Source organism: Choloepus didactylus, chromosome 18 (genome assembly GCF_015220235.1).
Source record: "Choloepus didactylus isolate mChoDid1 chromosome 18, mChoDid1.pri, whole genome shotgun sequence".
Lineage (NCBI taxonomy): Eukaryota > Metazoa > Chordata > Mammalia > Pilosa > Megalonychidae > Choloepus > Choloepus didactylus.
Genome location: NC_051324.1, coordinates 70,667,353 through 70,687,341, shown reverse-complemented (window position 1 = coordinate 70,687,341; position 19,989 = coordinate 70,667,353). Strand labels below are relative to the sequence as shown.

General features: G+C 42.1%; 1 protein-coding gene across 2 annotated transcripts in view; it reads left to right on the top strand.

The window, feature by feature from the left end:
• The window catches only part of PRPSAP1 (phosphoribosyl pyrophosphate synthetase associated protein 1), a 30,257-nt gene that overhangs the window by 626 nt on the left and 9,642 nt on the right, over positions 1–19,989 (top strand). For both annotated transcript variants that reach the window (XM_037809056.1, XM_037809055.1), the window contains exons 2-6: positions 2,593–2,645; positions 4,681–4,747; positions 17,390–17,562; positions 18,894–19,009; positions 19,451–19,506. In XM_037809056.1, coding sequence (XP_037664984.1) covers positions 2,593–2,645; positions 4,681–4,747; positions 17,390–17,562; positions 18,894–19,009; positions 19,451–19,506 — 465 coding nt within the window. The remainder of the gene's footprint in view (positions 1–2,592; positions 2,646–4,680; positions 4,748–17,389; positions 17,563–18,893; positions 19,010–19,450; positions 19,507–19,989) is intronic.

Below are 19,989 nucleotides of genomic sequence, written 5' to 3'. Positions count from 1 at the left end.
CCCCGTCCGCCCCAGCCTCCTGTCTCCCCCCACCCCACTTCCCTGCCCCAGGGGGTCGTGAGGATTGGCTGGGGAACTGATTTCTGTGACCCCCGGAGTAAGTGCCTTGGAGAGAGGGGCGCCGGGTTTGGCTCCCTTCCCTTAGGTTGGAGTTGATCTCCGAATCTGTTCATCCGACTTCCAACTCGCCCAGGACATAGTTTTTTGTTTTGTTTTGTTTTGTTTTATTAAATTCAGTTTTATTGAAATACATTCACACACCATACAATCATCCATGGTATACAATCAACTGTCCACAGTATGATAACATAGTTATGCGTTCATCACCACAATCTATCTCTGAACATTTTCTTTGCATCAGAAAGAACCAGAACAAGAATAAAAAATAAAAGTGAAAAAAGAACACCGAAATCATCCCCCCATCCCACCCCATTTGTCCTTTAGTTTTTATCCCCATTCCTCCACTCATCCATACACTAGATAAAGGGGGTGTGATCCATAAGGTCTTCACAATCACACTGCCAGGACATAGTTTTAACATGGAGGACCTGACGGGGTCGGTGCAGTAGGTGGGGGCCCCAGGAGAGCCTTCTACGTTGCAGCCACAGAGCAAAGGGGGAGAGGGAGGGTGGGGACAAGGCGACCTCCAGGTAAGCACATTTGTTGGAGATGGTGATAGAAATGACAGGCCTAACCGTATTTATTAGTCCACTTTAGCCTCTGGATGAGCCGTCTGATAAAGTCTTCGCGTCTCTGTGTCTTTTTAACCCAAGGAAGCCTGTGGTCTCAGGTGACTTTTGGAGTCCAACAACTAACTCCAGATGTCTTCCAGTCTTGCCACTTAATAGTTCTGTGACTCGAGGCAGGCGACTTGATTTTCCTGAACCCCATTTATAAAATGGGATGATTTTGTCTCTTGGGCAAAGATGCTGTGAGCACGAACAAGATCAAGCCTCTGGCAGAGCAGGAGCTCATAGTGGCCCTCTGAATAATAACTTTATTAAATGGCCTCTTTCCTCAAGTTGGCTTTTCAGTCTTTGGAGAATCCTTGAGTCCTGTTGTAAAGGTTATAGGCCCTCTCTGGATGAACTTTTTGCAAACATAAGACAAAATGAATAGCTTGTTTTTTAACATTTAATTTTCACATTTTAAGTAACATTTATATAAGCGTTCCTCTGTGAATTTTTCAGGATTGATAAATAATTGCGCAAATAAGTTTTTAAGTGCTAGAAGAAGGAGGAATCTTTGGTCATATTTTCTCAGTTATGCCTGTTTTCAGTTGGAGTTTTTTAAGTATTAAAAAAAACTCCTTTTGCCAAATTTATACAATCTACCACCTAGTGTCTATGTTGAACCCCTGATTATTTGTCTTTCTTTTTGAGGTCAACTGAACTAACTTTAAATATCAAGCTTTTGTTTGTTTATGCTGGGTCAGATTTACTGCACATTGACCTTGCTGAGAGAAACACAGAAAGCAGAGGGGAGCAGGGTGCATTTAAGAAGCCAGCAGTTTTTGCTTTTATATTAGGTTCTTTCCTGCCTTGTTTCAGAAAGGTTTTAAGTTATTATAAATAACAACTATTTGTAAGTACTTCCCTTATCTGTTTTAGATACTGAGTTTCTCAGATTTTATCTGAAAAATAAAGGGGGGTTTACTACTAGACAAAGTTTGAAGACCAGTAGATTAGATGACCTTTGAGGTTATAATATTTTATTTCCAGGATTCTTTTTGGAGCTGAGCTTCAGGCAGGGATCTTTAAACTACTTTGATGATGTACTCTAGTCAATAAAAAACACGGACACACACATTCCCAGGATATACATATTTATACTTTACACGTGTGTCATAATTAGCCCCCAGAATCGTTCATCCAGCTTCCAGCTTTTTGCTGATTTCATTTTATCGATTCCACCTACCTCTCATTTTTTTTTTTTTCTTCTTTTTGGCTGGAGTATTTTTAAACAGATTCCATACATCAGATTTCATACATTACATCATTTCACTATGAAAATGATAATGCTAACATAAGGATTTTTAAAAAATCACACCAAAATTATCATACCAGAGAAATTTAGTATTAATTCCATGACATCATCTAGTATCTCTAGTCCTTGTTCATATTTCCCCAATTGTCTCAAAAATGGCTTTTTACAGTTAGTTTATTGTAGTCAGGATCCAAACCAGATCCACCCTATATTTGGTTGATGTCATTTAAGTTTCCTTTAATATATATGATTTTGATAATTAAGGCATTCACCTCTGGCTTGTGGTTTTGACATCATTACTAGTAACCCAATATTTGTTTTGGGGGTGATTTTCCAAGACAGCTTTTCGAAACCAGTGAACCAAACACTAAACTTTATTACAGGCTTTTTCTAGTAAAGCTGCGTATTATTACAAAATGTTGAATACTTAGAGCTGCTTTTGATAGCGTGACAGTGGAATTTTAGTTCTTAACAAATTTAAGCTTTCTAAACTATTTTTTGGAAAAAATGCCAATTAGTGAATTTTAGTCATTTCGTTAAATATATATGCATATACTGGATTTTTTTTTTTTAAAGAGAATTATTGTCTTTTTTCCTGTTACATAGACGTCTTGGTGCTGAATTGGGGAAATCTGTTGTATACCAAGAGACTAATGGAGGTGAGTGAAAATTTTTTCTTAACCATCCTTTGTTCTTGAACAGCTAGCATCTCTTTAAAAGGCAAATGTAACACGTGTCTAACCCCAGAAACATTTTCAAATCTCTCTAACTTTAGAGGTGAAAATCATCATTCTTTACTTCCCTTTAAATCTTGTGTCTTTGCTCTCCTTCTTAGGGGTTCTTCCTCTTTTTCCAAACTGATGCAAGTATCCTGAGATTTTAGAATGAGAAAAGTAGGGATATAGAGAAAGGTTTTCTTCTGCCTAGGGTTGTGTTGATAAACCCTTCTTAAAGGTCTCTGGGTCACTAGGTCAGTGAGTGGCATTGAGAGTTATTAAAAAACCTTTCAGTTCTCTCGTTTTAAATTTTCCTCTCCGGTCTCTCATAGACCCCTCGCTGGGTTTTAGCCCCATTTTGCTGCCCTCTGGGTTTGAGGCACTTCACTGAGGCCAGTGTCCTGGGAATGCTGAATCTTCCATCTCCTCGTGCGACCATGTGCTTCCAATTCCAAAGCCCCCATTTATTGCAGAGGCACCCTAGTATAAGTAACGTGGAATTATTTTTGCAAATTTGAAGGCCTTTGTGATATAGGAAACATCAGGAGATGAATTCCTGGGAAATAATGTTATTTGGGATTTTAAACAAGGTACCCAAGAAGGGAAACATAATTTAATGGAGACTTTTACTTGGAGACTTTAGAAACTTAATCTGTTGCCAGGGCAAGTCAGAAGATGCTACTATTTAAAAACCTGAAGATGAACACAGATAGATGAAATAGTTTAACGATCAGTAATTTTTAAAATGTGTAATGACAGCATTTGGGGATCTTAGGAAATGAAATACTTGGAGGACAGGTGGTTTGTGAGGGGCCCTTTCTTCACACACACACAGACACACAGACACACACATACACTGTCCTAGCTCTTACTCTGTTTCCCTCAGAATGCTAAAGTTGACTCCTAACAGGCCTGCCTGCCTCCCTTTCAGCCTTCTCTAGTCCATTCTACTCACCAGGATCTTTCTAAAGTACAAGTAGTTTTTTCTTCCTCCTGCTCAAAATCCTAGAGGATAGAATCCCCTCTTAGGGATCTAGAGGATCTCTTGGGGACCCAGTTCCACCTACCTCACCAGACTTGTCCTTGCTCATGTCCGTCGGCGCATCTTGTGTGCTCTGCCTCAGAATATGTCTGAAATCCGACCACTTCTCCCTGCCCTCCAGTCCACCCCACCATTTATTGCTTGCCTGGACACCTTGAAAACAACCCACATTGTCTCCCCAGTGCCACTCCTGGCCCTGCCATGGTTTTCTTCACACAGCGGCCAGCCGTCTTTTTACAACAAGTAGATCATATCTCTCCCATCCTTGAAGCCCCCAGTGGCTTCCCCTTCATGCTTGGGATAACGGGATAAAACCCAGACTCCCCAGTCTCCTCACTCCTTCTTTGTTCTCATTCACTCGGCTTTCCCTGTGATTTCCCAGCGGACTGTCCGCCCTCTGCCTGGCCTGCTCCCCCACATCTTCCCGTCCTCCCTTCCTCCCTCACACTCCAGCTTCCCCCAAGGCCATCGTTCCCACTCTCCTTGATGGTGGCTGCCTGTCCCTGGCACACTGGACTGGAGAGCTTGCTGGCTTCTCTGGCGTTGAATTCTCTCTCCCAGGAAGAGAGCCCAGCACAGGGCCTGGCATGGAGGAGGGACTTGGTATTTGTTGAAAGAAGAAAAAGAATATTGACCTTTTGCCTCTTCTTGCTGTAGACTTTCCCCCAAGTGTTTCTTCGTGGTGAGTTTTCTTTGGGGGGATCCTGAGAGTTTATGTAGACCTGTTGGATGCTTTTACCTTCTCTTTTTGGCTCATTTTCCTCTTAGCTTTGCTATTTCTTGTACACATGCCTGTGATTCTGAAATCGAATTAGAATTTGTCTTGGTGCACTAAGTGAGGTGATGGTTTAAATTGATTTTTATTTCTTCCAAATCGTTACCTAAATATTGCATAAAGTACTTCTCTTAAGACTTAAGAACTTTTTAATTTTTTAGAAACAAGAGTCGAAATAAAAGAATCTGTGCGTGGCCAGGATATTTTCATTATACAGACTATACCCAGGTAAGAGTTTGCTTTGCTTTCTGTGTCCTGTATTCCCTTTGCTGCTAAAGACCTCAGTCCTGTAATTCATTCTCTTTTCATACGAACAACGATTCCGTTTTCCTTTTTGTTGATAAATTCACTTGCCTGTTAAACTAAATGCTTCCCAAAATACAGTTACAAACTTCTGGAACGCCTGCCCTCCTTGCCTCATTGTGTGCTCACTGATCACGAGACCGTGTCCCCCAGTCTTTAAACTCCTCTCACCCCTGTCCACCGAGCGCAGGCCTCTGTCTGTCTGTTCAGCAAGTGCGTGTATAACGGATTCTGCTACTGCTTGTCTCAAAGTGTAGCCGCTACGGGTTCATACCCATCAGGACAGCTTTTTGTACCGCATTTTTTTGCACAGTGGCCAGTTTCTAGCTGGTCACTATTACAGATTTCATCTCCACCCTTTCCCTTGGAGTAGGAGCCCCTGGTAACCTTTAGTCTGTCTCTATGGATTTGCTTATTCTAGGTATTTCATATAAGTGAAGTGATGCAATGGCTGTCCTTTTGGGTCTGGCTCATTTCACTCAGCGTGATGTCTTCAGGGTTCATCAGTATAGCCTGTATCAGAGCTTCATTCCTTTTTATGGCTGAATATACCACATTGTTTTTTTATCCAGGCAAACACTTGTGTTGCTTCCACCTGTTGGCTATTGTGAAATATATATGTATCATTTTTAATCCTTAAAATAAATCCTACATGACAGCTATTCTTAGCCCCCATTGAAGGGGTTGAGAAAACTGGGTCTGAAGGAGATTGAGGACCACAGGTTCACAGAACGAGTGATTTGAACCCAAGTATAACAAAATCCCTGTACACAGTGTTACTGGTAGATACTAAGTATTTTATTTTTAACTTTTTGATGCTTTTTTTTGATCATAATTATGTTCATCACTAAAAATTCAGGTATTATGGAAATGTCCATCTCAAAATAAAAATTCCCCAGCTCTCATTCATCCATTCCCCATTCTTCTGAGATAACCACTGTAAATAGCTGTTTATTCCTCCATATTTTTAATATGTGTTTACAAATTTAGGCTCTATACTTCAAGTAATCCTCAAACGCAAAGTACAGGTACTAAAAAATTTTTTTAATTTACATTTTTATTTATATAATAAACATCCACATCATTCAAATTTCTAAAGGATATATAATGACATCTCCCTCTGACCCCTGCCTCTGGCCACCCAGTTACCCTCTGGAACCAACCAGTGTTACCAGTTTCTCAAGTATTCTTCCAGAGATTAGATGCCTGGTCAAGCAATTGTTTATATATTTTTCTTTACTTTCACATAAAAGGAATCTGATATAAATTGTGCTGAGCTTTTTGAAATAAAGTATCAGTACATGAATAGCTACCTCATCTTTTAAAAATTCTTTTTATCTTGAAGCAATCCCAAACTTAGAAAAAAGTTGCATGTCTGGTGCAGCCATTTTAGAATAAGTTGCCAACCTGATCTTCCCTCTGCCCCATCCCCACCCCCCCACTTCAGTGTGTAATTCCTACAAACAAGGACTCTGCTCTGTAACCGTAATACAGCCCATCCCTGACTATCAGACCCCATTCAGGTGTTGCCAGTTGTCCTAGTAATATTCTTTTTTTTTTCTTCTTCCCGAAAGAGAAAACTTTATTTGGAGACAGTAAAAAGGCTAATTTCAACACCTAGGTTGTGTAGGGAGTGCCTCGGAATTTCTCCTTCTGAAATGTCCTCCAAAATTTTGAACTCCTAACTGTAGACTGGAGTTGAGCAGAAATACACCTCAAGTTTCCCTTATGTCATTGCTTGGGCTCCAGGCAAAGTACTGGACACCCTTAGTCAACAAGCGGCTTACTGGTAGCTGCACCTCAACGCTGGAGTTTTGTTCAGAAAGCTGCTTCTGAATCGGAAAAATCATTTAATTAGTTACATATTCCAAATATCCAAAGCTATTCTAGCTATGGTTAATGGCTATGGAAAACTAAACAAATGCTGTAGGATCTGTATACCTCAAGTAATGTTCTTTATTGCAGAAGGAGCCAGTTCAAAAGCACAGGTGACACGTAGTTGTCGTGTTGCTTCACTTTTCTTCAGTCTGAAACAGGTCCTCAGTCTTGACTTTGAAAATGCGACACTCTTCAAGGTTACAGGCCAGTTATTTTGTCGAATGTCCCTCAATTTAAGTTTGTCAGGTATTTCACTGTGATGAGAATCAGATTATGCATTTTTGGCAGGATTATCACAGGAACAAAGTGGTGTTCTTATCTGGTCTTTTCGCAGCTTCATGATGCAGCATATGGAGGCTCCAGAATGTATTCAAGCAGCTGTTTCCTTCTTCTGCTAACACAGCTAGTGCAGCCGTGGACATCCTTGTATCCACATCATATGGCCTATAATTCAGGTGTATCTGTCAGTAGGAGAATTCCAGGAGATGAAATTGGTGGGTTTAAGGATACATGCATTTGTAGCATTGATAGGTACTGCTGTACTGATAGATACTTGTAAGATTTGCAGTATTGATAGATATTGCTGTAATGTCCTCCATGGAAGATACTCCAATTTATAGTTTCTCCAACAATTTTGGTTTTGTGTTGTGTGCCTCCTGGTTCCTGAAGTCGTCTTCTTGCCCTATAGTTTTGTTTGACACTGCATCTTAGAAGTGAGGTGAAGACCTGGGGGCCACTTGCTAAAATGCAAGTTTTGGTTTGCTAAAGCTGATGAAATGTAATATTCCGGAATGGGGTTGACTTTTACAATGGGGATTTATTAACTTACAATTTACAGTTCCTAGGCTATGAAAAATGTCCAAATTAAAGCATCAGCAGGATGATACCTTCTCCGAAGACTGGCACCTGGCGAGCTTGTGCTCCTCTGTCAGATGGCCAGGTGCATGGCGACGTCTGATGGTCATTCTTTCCCAGGTTCTGTTGTGTCTAGCTTCTGGCTTCAGTGGCTCCCTCTCAGCTTCTCTGGGGCTTTTTTCTTTTTGCTTCTGTATGTGTTTTATCCTCTTAAAAAGGACTCCAGTAAGCAGATTAAGGCCCATCTTGAATGAGGTGGGTCACATCTCAATTGGAGTAACCTAATCAAAAGGTCCCACCCACAACAGGTCTACACCCGCAAGAATAGATTAAAAGAACATGATCCTTTCTAGGGTGTGTACAGCCTGCAAACCACCACACATGTGGAAAGGGCGCGTTGACCTTCCACGTGGCTGCTCAGTGGCCTCCTTTGCTTGCCCTGGTTTTTGTTGGTAATGAACAGTAGGTGGCATCGGCATCACTTTGTTTTTCATACCCTTGACTTCCTTAGGGCTGGGAAAGAGCCACCTGTGTCCCCAGAGCCCTGGCTTGGCCGCCTCGGACTGGTTTACTGAGGGGTGGAGAAGAACAGCACACGGGCCGGCTCTGTCACTCGGCCCCCAGGCAGGGCTGGTTGGTAACGGCTCCGCACTTTCCCCAAACTGAATTTACGAGCCCAGAGGATTTCTTGCCTTTAAGAAACCTTGTTAGCGCCGCTTCCAGGTTGGCGTCTTAACCTGGACTTTGAGCTTTGGGTTTCTGTTCTTCTCCAGGAAAAGAGTTAAAGTGGTGAGCACGTCGTGGGTCGTTCTACCTGTGCCGGCCTGTGGGCAGCCGGCTCTTGCAGCCTTTGTTCTGGTCCGTGCGTTTAGGGATCACCTCTGAGACGGGAGGGACTGCGAGATTGTGAGCGGCCCCGTTTCGTCAGGTGACAGCACGGCCTGGATGATACCAAGGACCAGGGGGCTTACCAGCCGCCAGCAGGAGACGTTGCTGCCCCCGGATCTCCTGTTCATCGACTAGTCCAGGACAGTGATTAGAGACCCAGACTGTGGATAAGTTATTCATTTTCATGACAAGTGGGATAGTTATGGCTTTAATACTAAAGCTCAGTCTTTTTAGATAAATGTCTTGTTTATTCATCGTAGGCTTGACCTAGTAAGACAAATGCTTTTATAGCACACTTTCCTGAGGTTATCGAGTGTTCCTTCCCCCTTTCCTTTTTTTATGCTTTTAAGAAGTAGGGAAGAGACCTCCTGAGAGTGAAGGCTGACACTGGGGTGGCGGTCCCGTCAGGTGCTGCTCCATGCTCTTCAACGGCGTGTCCCCTCTCGCCATCCCCACAGCCCTTGGGCAGGCATTGTCATCACCCCCATTTTACTGGGTCCAAAACTGAGGCTCCCAGTACCCGGCCTAGGCTCACACAGCTGGGGAGAAGGCATTGTTGGCATTCAAACCGAGGAACCCTGGCTCCAAGACCCTGCTCTTGCCACGATGCCCCGCTGCTTAGGGTGTGCTGTGTTTGCTTCACATGGCTGAGGGGGAGAACAGACTTCCCCAACTCTTTCTGCCATTCAATGATACCTAGTCATGAAATTCTTTGTTCTCGAACCATAAAGTCCTTGATTTCTCCATCTTGGGTATGCGTGTGTGTGTATGTAGGGTAGAAGGACAATTCTATCCATGATTTCCCTTTGGTTATAACATATCTCTCCTCCATACTTGTGCTCCTCCTTAGAAGATAAGCTCCATGGGGGTGGGGATTTACCTTTGTCACTGCTGTATTTCCAGCACTCGGAACAGTGCTGGCCTGCGTAGGCACTCGAGGAATTTTTGTTTAATGAATTAATGGATTGTGGCTGTCCATGTGGCTAGCAGATGTAGTCCCTGAAATCCATGTAGAGTGAGTACTAAGTGATTTTTATGCATTTCCATCTTTTCTCCATCTTCATCAAATAATGGTGATTCTGCTGTTCTCAGATCTCAGTGGGTCTCCGTACCTGATGACGTTACTTCCTTCCCCACTGGGTCTCACCTGAAATGGGAAACCCACTGGAGGTTTCTGCCTATACTTCAGAATTCCTGGTTTTAGTTCAGATTTCTCTTAATGTGTCATAAAACAGTAAAAATTCACAGTCTACTGGCATGACAAGACAACATTCATTATTAAAAGTGTTGTCGTCTGGTGATTTCCATGGTTGTCTCTCACTAGCGAAGCAAACAAACGGCATATGATTAGTCTCCTTTGTGATGAGAAGTTGCATTTTATATAATTCATGGTAACTGAGAATGTTTGGTGTAAATGTTTAATGCATGCAATCTAGAGTGATACTGGGGGCAGTGATATAGACCAAAATTTACAAAAGGAAGTACTTTTCAGGGAAGGGACAAAATAAGCAGGGAAAAATGAATTGGTTAGTGATTTACTAACAGTTTCTTTTTTTCACCTGTATTGGAGAATTTGACCAGAAAAAGAGGTAGGGGAGCAGTCCACTGAGTTGAGATGACAAGAATGTGTCTCGTAGATTAACCATGACAATAATTCTACGTATGCATCTTAATATATGAAAACGCTGCTTCCCCTTTGAAGAAGGAGCATAGGTATAAATGGGTGCTTTTGAAAACCAGAAGTCCGTCCTGAAGATGTGAAGTTCCCTTATCTGTACTTGTGTTGAGATTATGTAGTAGCCACATTTCTCTTCCCAGTGCTTCATTTTTGTAGAATCAAAGCAAAAATATCAGCACCTGGCAGTTCCTGTACCCTTGGGATGATGGGGAGGAAAGAAAAAAAATTAGGAGAAAGAACAAAGAGGGTGTGTGTTTGTGTGTGTGTCCATCTCAAAAATAGTTTATTGGATTTACCATAGTAAATGATTAGTACTTTTTTTTTTTTTCCTTTTTAATTTTTATTGGGATTGTTCAGATACTATACAATCATCCAAAGATCCAAAGTGTACAATCAGTTGCCCCCGGGACCCTCACACAGCTGTGCATCCGTCACTACACTTAATTTTTGTTCAAGTTTTAGAACCTTTTCATTACTCCAGACAAGAAATAAAGTGAAAGATGAAAAACGAAGGGAAAAAAAAAAAGGAAACTCGAATCCTCCCATATCCCTAACCAACCCCCCTCAATTATTGACTGGTAGTGTTGGTATAGTATATTTGTTACTGTTTATGAAAGAACGTTGAAATACTACTAACTGTAGTATATAGTTTGCAATAGGTGTATATTTCTTCCCTTTATGCCCCTCTATTATTAACTTCTAATTGTATTGTCATACATTTGTTCTGGTTCATGGAAGAGATTTCTAATATTTGTACAGTTAATCATGGACATTGTCCACCACAGCATTCAGTTTTATACATTCCCATCTTTTGACCTCCGCTTTCCTTCTGGTGACATATATGACTCTGAGCTTCCCCTTTCCACCTCATTCATGCACCATTCAGCACTGTTAATTATTCTCACATCTTGCTACTGACACCTCTGTTCATTTCCAGACATTTAAGTTCATCCTAGTTGAACATTCTGCTCATACTAAGCAACCGCTCCCCATTCTTAAGCCTTGTCCTGTATCTTGGTACCTTATATTTCATGTCTATGAGTTTACATATCATAATTACTTCTTATCAGTGAGACCCTGCAATATTTGTCCTTAGGTGTCTGGCTTATTTCACTCAGTATATTGCCCTCGAGGTTTTGTCATCAACCCATTTTTTTTTTTTTCTAAGATGGTTTTGTTCACACACCATACATTCCATCCTAAGTAAACAATTGATGGTTCTCTGTATGGTCACATATTTATGTGTTCCCCACCTTCACCACTATCTATATAAGGGCATGTATATTTCTTCCACAACTCAGGAGGGAGAGTCAAGGTAGAGAGGCAAAAGAAAGAGGGAAAAAAAAAATGACAAGCTAGGAAGCAGCAAAAGGAAAAATAACTTTAAATCAAAGTAGAGTAAAGAGTCAGACAATACCACCAATGTCAAGTGTTTAACATGCCTCCCCCATCCCCCCCTTATCTGCATTTACCTTGGTATATAGCCTTTGCTACATTAAAGGGAGCATAACACAATGATTCTGTTAGTTACAGTCTCTAGTTTACGTTGATTGCATCCCTCCCCCAATGCCTCCCCATTTCTAACACCTTGCAAGGTTGACATTTGCTTGTTCTCTCTCATAAAAGAACATATTTGTACCTTTTATTACAATTGTTGAACACTCTAGATTTCACCAAGTTACACAGTCCCAGTCTTTATCTTTCCTCCTTTCTTCTGGTGTCTCACATGCTCCCAACCTTCCTCTCTCAACCGTATTCGTAGTTACCTTTGTTCAGTGTACTTACATTGCTGTGCTACCATCTCCCAAAATTGTGTTCCAAACCATGCACTCCTGTCTTCTATCACCCTGTAGTGCTCCCGTTAGTATTTCCTGTAGGGCAGGTGTCTTGTTCACAAAGTCTCTCATTGTCTGTTTGTCAGAAAATATTTTGAGCTCTCCCTCATATTTAAGGACAGCTTTGCTGGATGTAGGATTCTTGGTTGGCGGTTTTTCTCTTTCAGTATCTTAAATATTTCACTCCACTTCCTTCTTGCCTCCATGGTTTCTGCTGAGAGATCTGCACATAGTCTTATTAAGCTTCCTTTGTATGTGATGGATTGCTTTTCTCTTGCTGCTTTCAAGATTCTCTTTGTCTTTGTCATTTGATAATCTGATTATTAAGTGTCTTGGTGTAGGCCTCTTCATATCTCTTCTGTTTGGAGTACGCTGCGCTTCTTGGATCTGTAATTTTATGTCTTTCATAAGAGATGGGAAATTTTCATTGATTATTTCCTCTATTATTGCTTCTGCCCCTTTTCCCTTCTCTTCTCCTTCTGGGACACCAATGATATGTACATTCTTGTACTTTGTTTCATCCTTAAGTTCCTGGAGACATTGCTCATATTTTTTCATTCTTTTCTCCATCTGCTCCTTTGTGTGTAGGCTTTCAGGTGTTTCGTTCTCCAGTTTCTGAGTGTTTTCTTCTGCCTCTTGAGATCTGCTGTTGTACGTTTCCATTGTGTCTTTCATCTCTTGGTTGTGCCTTTCATTTCTATAGATTCTACTAGTTGTTTTTTTGAACTTTCAGTTTCTGCCTTATGTATGCCCAGTGTTTTCTTTACAGCCTCTATCTCTTTTGCGAAATCTACTCTAAATTTTTTGAATTGATTTAGCATTAGTTGTTTAAATTCCTGTGTCTCAGTTGAAGTGTACATTTGTTCCTTTGACTGGGCCATAACTTCGTTTTTCTTAGTGTGGGTTGTAGTTTTCTGTTGTCTAGGCATCTGACCTCGTAGGCCACTGCAGTTAGGTTTTCCCAGACGAGAACAGGCTCAGGTCACAGAAAGAGGAAATATTCAGTATCTGGTTTCCCTGATGGTTTTTCTTAGAGGATTGACACACCTGTGCTTTTCTGCCTGGCAGGTGCACCTGTCAGCCTGCACCGGCTGGTGTAAGAGGGTGTGGCCTGTGGCTCTCCTCCCCCAGGCTTTGGGGTCTGGTTCCGGTAAGGCAGGCAGTAGAGCTGGGCCCCTCCCTTTCCTCTTGGGAAGCTATGATGATTAGTGCTTTTATCGCTTGAGTCCGGAATACTTTACTACTAACTAAGGAACACAGTGAATTGAATTTTTTAGTAGTATCTGCTACGTAGTTACTTAGATAAAGGAAAATATCGTAGAGATTTAGGAATGTATCATAAAGATATATTCTGTGGGCAGGGAGGTGTTACCTGAAGTAATAAGTCTGATTTTAGTTAGACAGACCAAAGCTTAGACATTCAAATTAGCTTTGCCCCTTCCGAGCAGCCTCCCTGGAAGACTATAGAAACCAATTTTGCTGCCGTTGTTGCCGAGTAGCTTTGGAACTCCTTCTGAAACCACTTTCAAAGCTTGCAGCACATTTCTTTTGGCTACTCCAGTAATAATAAATCTTTGGTCCTTGAGGGTGCATTTAATTTTTGGAAGTGGTAAAAGCCCACTCTAAATGTGGCGATTATGTTGGGTAGTTGAGATGTGTGATTCTCGTTGAGATGTGTGATTCTCAAGGAGATTACAGATATATTGAGCCATGAACTAAGTAAAACAAATATGAAGCTTACAAAGGAGTTTTTGAAGGGCAGTTTTCATGTTTATGTGTAAGTTCTAGTGTAGTTATGTGTAAGTTCTAGTAAGAAGACTCATTAAAATAACATTTACAACTTGCCTACCGCAGTTGATTGTTGGGGTTGGGAGCAGGGTAAATGTTACCCATTATTAGGTTTCCGTTACTTCCATCTGTGGTGTTGATCTGTCTTTGCAATCCTGGGCAGTTTAATTCCCATTTATATCTCAACTATTTCCTCATCTCTCTTTAGTTTTTGCCTACCCAGAATGATAACGCAGTAAAGGCTGAGTTTAATAGAGCATGTGATTATTTCAGGGAAAATAAAATGGCCACTGGGTAAAACAATTAAGATTGTCCTACTTAGATATAAAGACCGTAAGAACTAGCCAGGATGTACTTGGAACATTTTTAGGGAACAGATAAACAAAGCAGAGGCTGCCAGCCAACGAAGTCACCGCCTGCTGCTGTGTGCGTCCATATCTGAGAGGGAGTGGGTGAGGCCAGTGGCACAAAGGCCCCTTTGTAGCCTTCCTGACCACTAAGGCGGGGCGGGAGGCGCTCCTTAGCCCGGACTGGGGATGAGCAGTCCCTCGGCTTCAGTCATCCGGAGGAGGAAAAAGTGGAAATTAAAAACCTCATGGGGGAATTAGTAATTAATGAGAGTTACCCTGAAAACAGGCTCCTCAAAAATTGTTCATCTCCTTACTTTAATATCTTACTATCTCGGCCTCCCTTATGACGTGCTCTCCAAACCTCATGGTGGCATACATTTGGGGCTGGTAAATACCATGACAGAGCCCCCCAAAGCCCACTCCCCTGACAGATGCTAATCCAGAATCTGTTAAATTAGCTTCAACTCAAATGTATTGTCGGCTTTGGGATCTGGTTTAAGAAGTCCAGTGGGGCTTTTATAATACCACACAGTATCTCACAGGTGGAAGGTTTTTAAGAAATGCTCTAATTGTTTTTCTGAAGTTGACAAGGAGTCTGTCAATGAAAGAGGACTTTTGCTGTGGTAGATACGATACCTGGTGCTTAGTCTAGAAAATACGACTGCGTTCTTTACCTACTGTCCTCTAAGTACTCTGCAGGCTTCCGGCTTGACCTGCAATCACAAGGCGCTGGTTTCTATGATCGAGGTGGGAAGGCAGGCTCTCCCGCCTTTGGGAAGGGGAAGCTTCTTTCTTGAGCCGGCCATGCGCCTTCTTCCCCCAGCCCCTTGCAGTTTTATTGAAATATAGTCACATATCATACAGTCATCCAAAGTGCACAATCAGGTGTTCCAGAATCATCATATAGTTGTGCATTCATCACCACAGTCATTTTTTTAACATTTTCATTACTCCAAAAAATAAAAATAAAAATAAAAGTAAGAAAGAATACCCAAAACAACCCATCCTCCTCACCACCCCACCCCCCATTGTTAATTTGCTTTTTTGTCCCCATTTTTCTACTCATCTGTCCATACACTGGATAAAGGGAGAGTGAGCTACAAGGTTTTCTATAATCGCACTGTCCCTCCATATAAGCTGTATAGTTTTACACTCGTTTTTCAAGAAACAAGGCTGCTGGGTTGCAGTTCAACAGTCCAGGTATTTCCTTCTAGCTATTCTTATACACTAAAAACTACAAAGGATAACTATGTCATGCATAAGAATACCTCCAGAATGACCTCTCGACTCGATTGGAAACCTCTCAGCCCATGAAACTTTATTTTGTTTCATTTCTCTTCCCCCTTTTGGTCAAGAAGCCTTTTTCAATCCCACAATGCCGGGTCCAGGCTCATCCCCAGGAGTCACATCCCACATTGCCAGGGAGATTTACACTCCTGGGAGACATGTCCCACATGGGGGGAGGGCAGCAAGACCACCTGCCAAGATGGCTTGTGGGGGGTGGGGGGGCTACATCTGAGCAAAAAAGAGGTTCTCTGGGGGAGAGTCTTAGGCACAATTGTAAGTAGGCTTAGCCTCTCCTTTGCAGTAATGAGCTTCATGAGGGCAAGCCCCAAGACTGAGGGTGGCTGTGCTCCTTCTTGGCACCGATAATTACCGCAACAGAGATCCAAAGTGGGGCTCAGCCTTCCCCTACGACGTGGTCCACCTTATTTGCCACTTTATCCCCCACCCCTGCCTAACAGTATCTGCCGCAAAGTGCTCAGTAAATATTGTTGCAGAGATGAACAAGTCAAAATTGACCAAGTATCATGATTTCCCAAGTATGCTGAAAGGGTTCGATAAATGTTTTGTCCTGATAACACCTCTGACTTTGGTGCCAGGCATGAGGCATTACTGATTTGGAAGTAGTTGGAAGAAAAATGCTCCCATTTATTACAGAGGAGAGAAATGCTGCCCAGCAAATAGCATGACCTATCAGCAGCCCAAAAGGAAAACCTTATTGTCTTGATGTGTGGCCTCGACCGTTACACTTGCCCTCTGGGAGAAGTGTTTTTATCACAGAAACCTGAAGTAGTTATGAAAAAACCCACGTTACGAAGGTGAGGTTGAAAGTGCCACATGTTGAACCTGGAAGTGGAAAACGCTGGCAGAGCCAAAGTGCTGCCACCGCAGGTGCTCAGTCCCTGATGTACTAAGGATTAGTACTAAGCCCTGAGACTTTTACAGGGAAGAGAGGGAAATGTAACAGACTGGAAGAGAGTGTGCAGAAATAGCCTAATCATCCTTCAAGCTTTTAGAAAGCATCTTGTGATGATTCTCTCATTCAACCACATGTTCAACAAACACACGTGTCTACTATGTTGACGGCAGGCTTTATCTTTTTTTTTTTAATTTTATAAATGAAGGCAGCGTTACTCCTACAGAGCAGTTCAAGCACTGACAGCTTATGAACCTGCTCCTCACTGATGATACAGGAAATGATCCTTTCGCTGGGTTTGGGAAAGGAGGGAACCATCCTGACCCCAGAAGAGGGGCTTTGTGAGGACACTTGGATGATCCAGAGAGGAGAAGGAGGGTGAAGCAGGAGGAGAAGCATGGGAAGGGCATCCCAGGGCTTTTGAGGCTTTGTCTTTCTAAAGGCAGAAGCCCCCCCCCCCGCACACCCGGGCTCGCTGGGCCTAGCACAGGGCAGCAGCCTGCGTCCGCTGTAACTGGAAGGAGCCTTTCCTTTGAGTACCTTTCCATTCATCTTTCCTTTGCCCATCTGGGAGGTCTTTGTCATTAATCTGTAGGAAGAGGGGATGGGGAGGTTTTTGAAAGTTAAGTACGGAGATCTCCTACTTCCCCATCCCCAAAAGGAGAATGAGGCCCATTTCTCTCGTGCTGGCAGCTTGGCTGAGGTGGGGGGGTTTCCTTGGCCTGCACAGGTCAAAGGTGCCTCAGCATGCTGGCCCGGGTTGGAGTCCTGAGGTGTGGCCGGCAGACTGGGTCAGCTGTGTCACCTGCTTCACATGCCACTTAGGGTGTGCAGGATGCAGGCGCGGCTCGCTGGGAGAGATGATGGGGGGTCAGCCACGTGCTGAGCTTGAGGAGCCACAGATGAAAACCAGAGCAGTGCGGTTAAAGGGAAGAGTTACCAAGCATCTCCCTGCCTTCCTGGGGTGCCACCATGAAGTGGTGTGAAGCCGAAATACCTGTGACACCCCTCCCAGCAGCCCATGTTAAATTGCTGACATTTTCCTGGGGTTAATAAATGAGAGTAACCCTAAGATGTGGATCTTCACTGTTGCAGAGATGTGAACACAGCCGTGATGGAGCTCCTGATCATGGCCTACGCCCTGAAAACCTCCTGTGCCAGGAACATTATCGGCGTCATCCCGTACTTCCCCTACAGCAAGCAGAGCAAGATGAGGAAGCGCGGCTCCATCGTGTGCAAGCTTCTGGCGTCCATGCTGGCGAAAGCAGGTGAGCCCAGCGGCCAGGGGCCTGGCACGGTGCTCGGGCCCATCCTCAGAGATGAGTGGGTACCCCGGGGTGCGCTCGGGACTGACTGTCTAAACGTTCTCACCGATCACATTTTTCTTATTTGTTTGCTTTTGCATGGTCCTGGTCAGGGATATGGGAACTTAGATATAAATTCTTACATTTTTCTTCTCTGTTTAAAGTAACATTGCCTGATTCAGTATTTTCTTCCTTCATCATGGACATTTTTATCATGCTGTCATTTATTTTCCATTTCATCTTATCATCATTAAAATTTTAGCTGGCAGTCATGGCATTCTTCTCTGGTCTTTTTGAGCTTCAGATCTAGATTTATTTATTTGCTTTAGTTAGCTAATTCTCTGTGTGTGCATAAAAACTGGAGTTTTCTTTTTCTCCTTCTTTACCTTGTATGCTCTTTTTTTCTGTGATTGCCTTTTGGGTACAGCTCACTTTCATTGCTATTAATCTATCTGCGTACTTATGTAGCAGGTCCATAAATTAAATGTAAGAACATTTAACAGTTAGCGAGTTTTGTTCTGTCTGATGTTTATTTTTAAAAACTCTGATCTATATCTGAGTACTCAGAAAGAAACATTTGAATTCCATTCTCTCTAGTAAGGTATGTTTTTGCAAATAACAGGCTATACTGGTTCTTTGCTCTGGAAGTTTTGCATTGACCTTTGACTAGCTGCAATGTGTTTATCTATGTCCTTTTTTTGTTATGAGTTCTGATTATAAGAGTACATCTTCATTGTTTTTCTATGTGAACACTTCTTGACCCATTCTTTTCTCACATGGAACTTGTCCCAAATGCTTCAGACTCTTATCCTTGTGTTACATGAATTTCTTTCCTTCCAATATGTTTATTGCTTTGCTTTTCCTTTCTTAGTTCTTTCTGCCTTAGCCACAGGCCTTTAACATTTCTTCCTAGCTTCTTTAATCAAAGCCTTTTTTGCATCTGTTATGACTCCAGTATTTATTACTTTCGTATTCAGATTTTTGCTTCTACCTATTTTCTCAATTTTCAGAATGAAGGCTAGTAATCAATAACAGAGGAAAACCCTTTTTTTCCTCAGCCTTCTTTGTCCACGTGGAAGGTTATAATAAGCTGCTTTCCATTCAGTTTGTCACAATTTTTAGTTCAGTAAGTTTTGTTAAGGTTAAAATTGAAGTCCAGAGCAGATGTGCTTGTTCACAGTATCCTCTGCTTCAGTCTCCTCCTAGGAAACGAGAGTTAAGCATCTAGGATGTGTCCACCGTGGCCATTAACTTGTAGGGGTGAACTTAGTAATTTTTTTGTTTTAAAATTTCAGGTTTAACTCACATTATCACTATGGATCTTCATCAAAAGGAAATTCAAGGCTTTTTCAGCTTTCCCGTGGACAACCTTAGAGCCTCACCTTTCCTGCTTCAGTATATCCAGGAAGAAGTGAGGAACCGCCAGCCACACTCCACTTCTCAAAGGGGGGCCTGTGTAGTTTTCCTCAGGACCTGGTTTCAATGCAAAAAGGCACCAAACGAGCTTTCCCTTAAGTCGTGATGCTTGAGGCAGCCCTGTAGGATCAGGAGGAGGTCACGGGGCCTCTCATTTTGGGGAGGACATCATAAACAGATTTCCTTTTAAGTATATTTAGCAGTTTGCTCGTGTTTTCCAAAATGAAGGTGTTAAGAATTATTTTTTAATCTTTTTGATGTAGCAGTACTTTTGCAATGATGTTAATTGATAAATGCTGAAAATTTTAAAATGTATGAATGAAATTCTGTCATATTTGGTTGCTGTTTGGATCGCTGTTGTAAGAGTAAAAAATGCTGCGTATGGGTGCCATTCTTGATAAGTTTTCAGTATTTTCTTGTTTTTTTCCAAATCTAGATTCCAAATTACAGAAATGCAGTCATTGTAGCTAAGTCTCCTGATGCTGCAAAAAGGTAAGTCAGGCATTTATGATATCCTTTGGGATTCTTCAGAATGCGCGTTAGCCACATTGGCATCTAGGGCCTGTGATCATATGAGCTGTAAGAGCTCGTTGGCGCGAGCTTTTCCCACGTCATTTTCCTTGCCCGACCCAGCTTCCTCTCTGGTCTCTGCGTCAGTCACAGTTTTCCTGTGGGAGAAAATTAAGTTCTTCTTTACAGTTCTCAGGGAAAGGAAAACAACAAAGCTACAAGCATTTTTCAGACAATGGTTTTTTTTTTTTTGTTTTTAATCTTCATTTTATTGAGATATATTCACATACCATGCAGTCATACAAAACAAATTGTACATTCGATTGTTCACAGCACCATTACATAGTTGTACATTCATCACCTAAATCAATCCCTGACACCTTCATTAGCACACACACCAAAATAACAAGAATAATAATTAAAGTGAAAAAGAGCAATTGAAGTAAAAAAGAACACTGGGTGCCT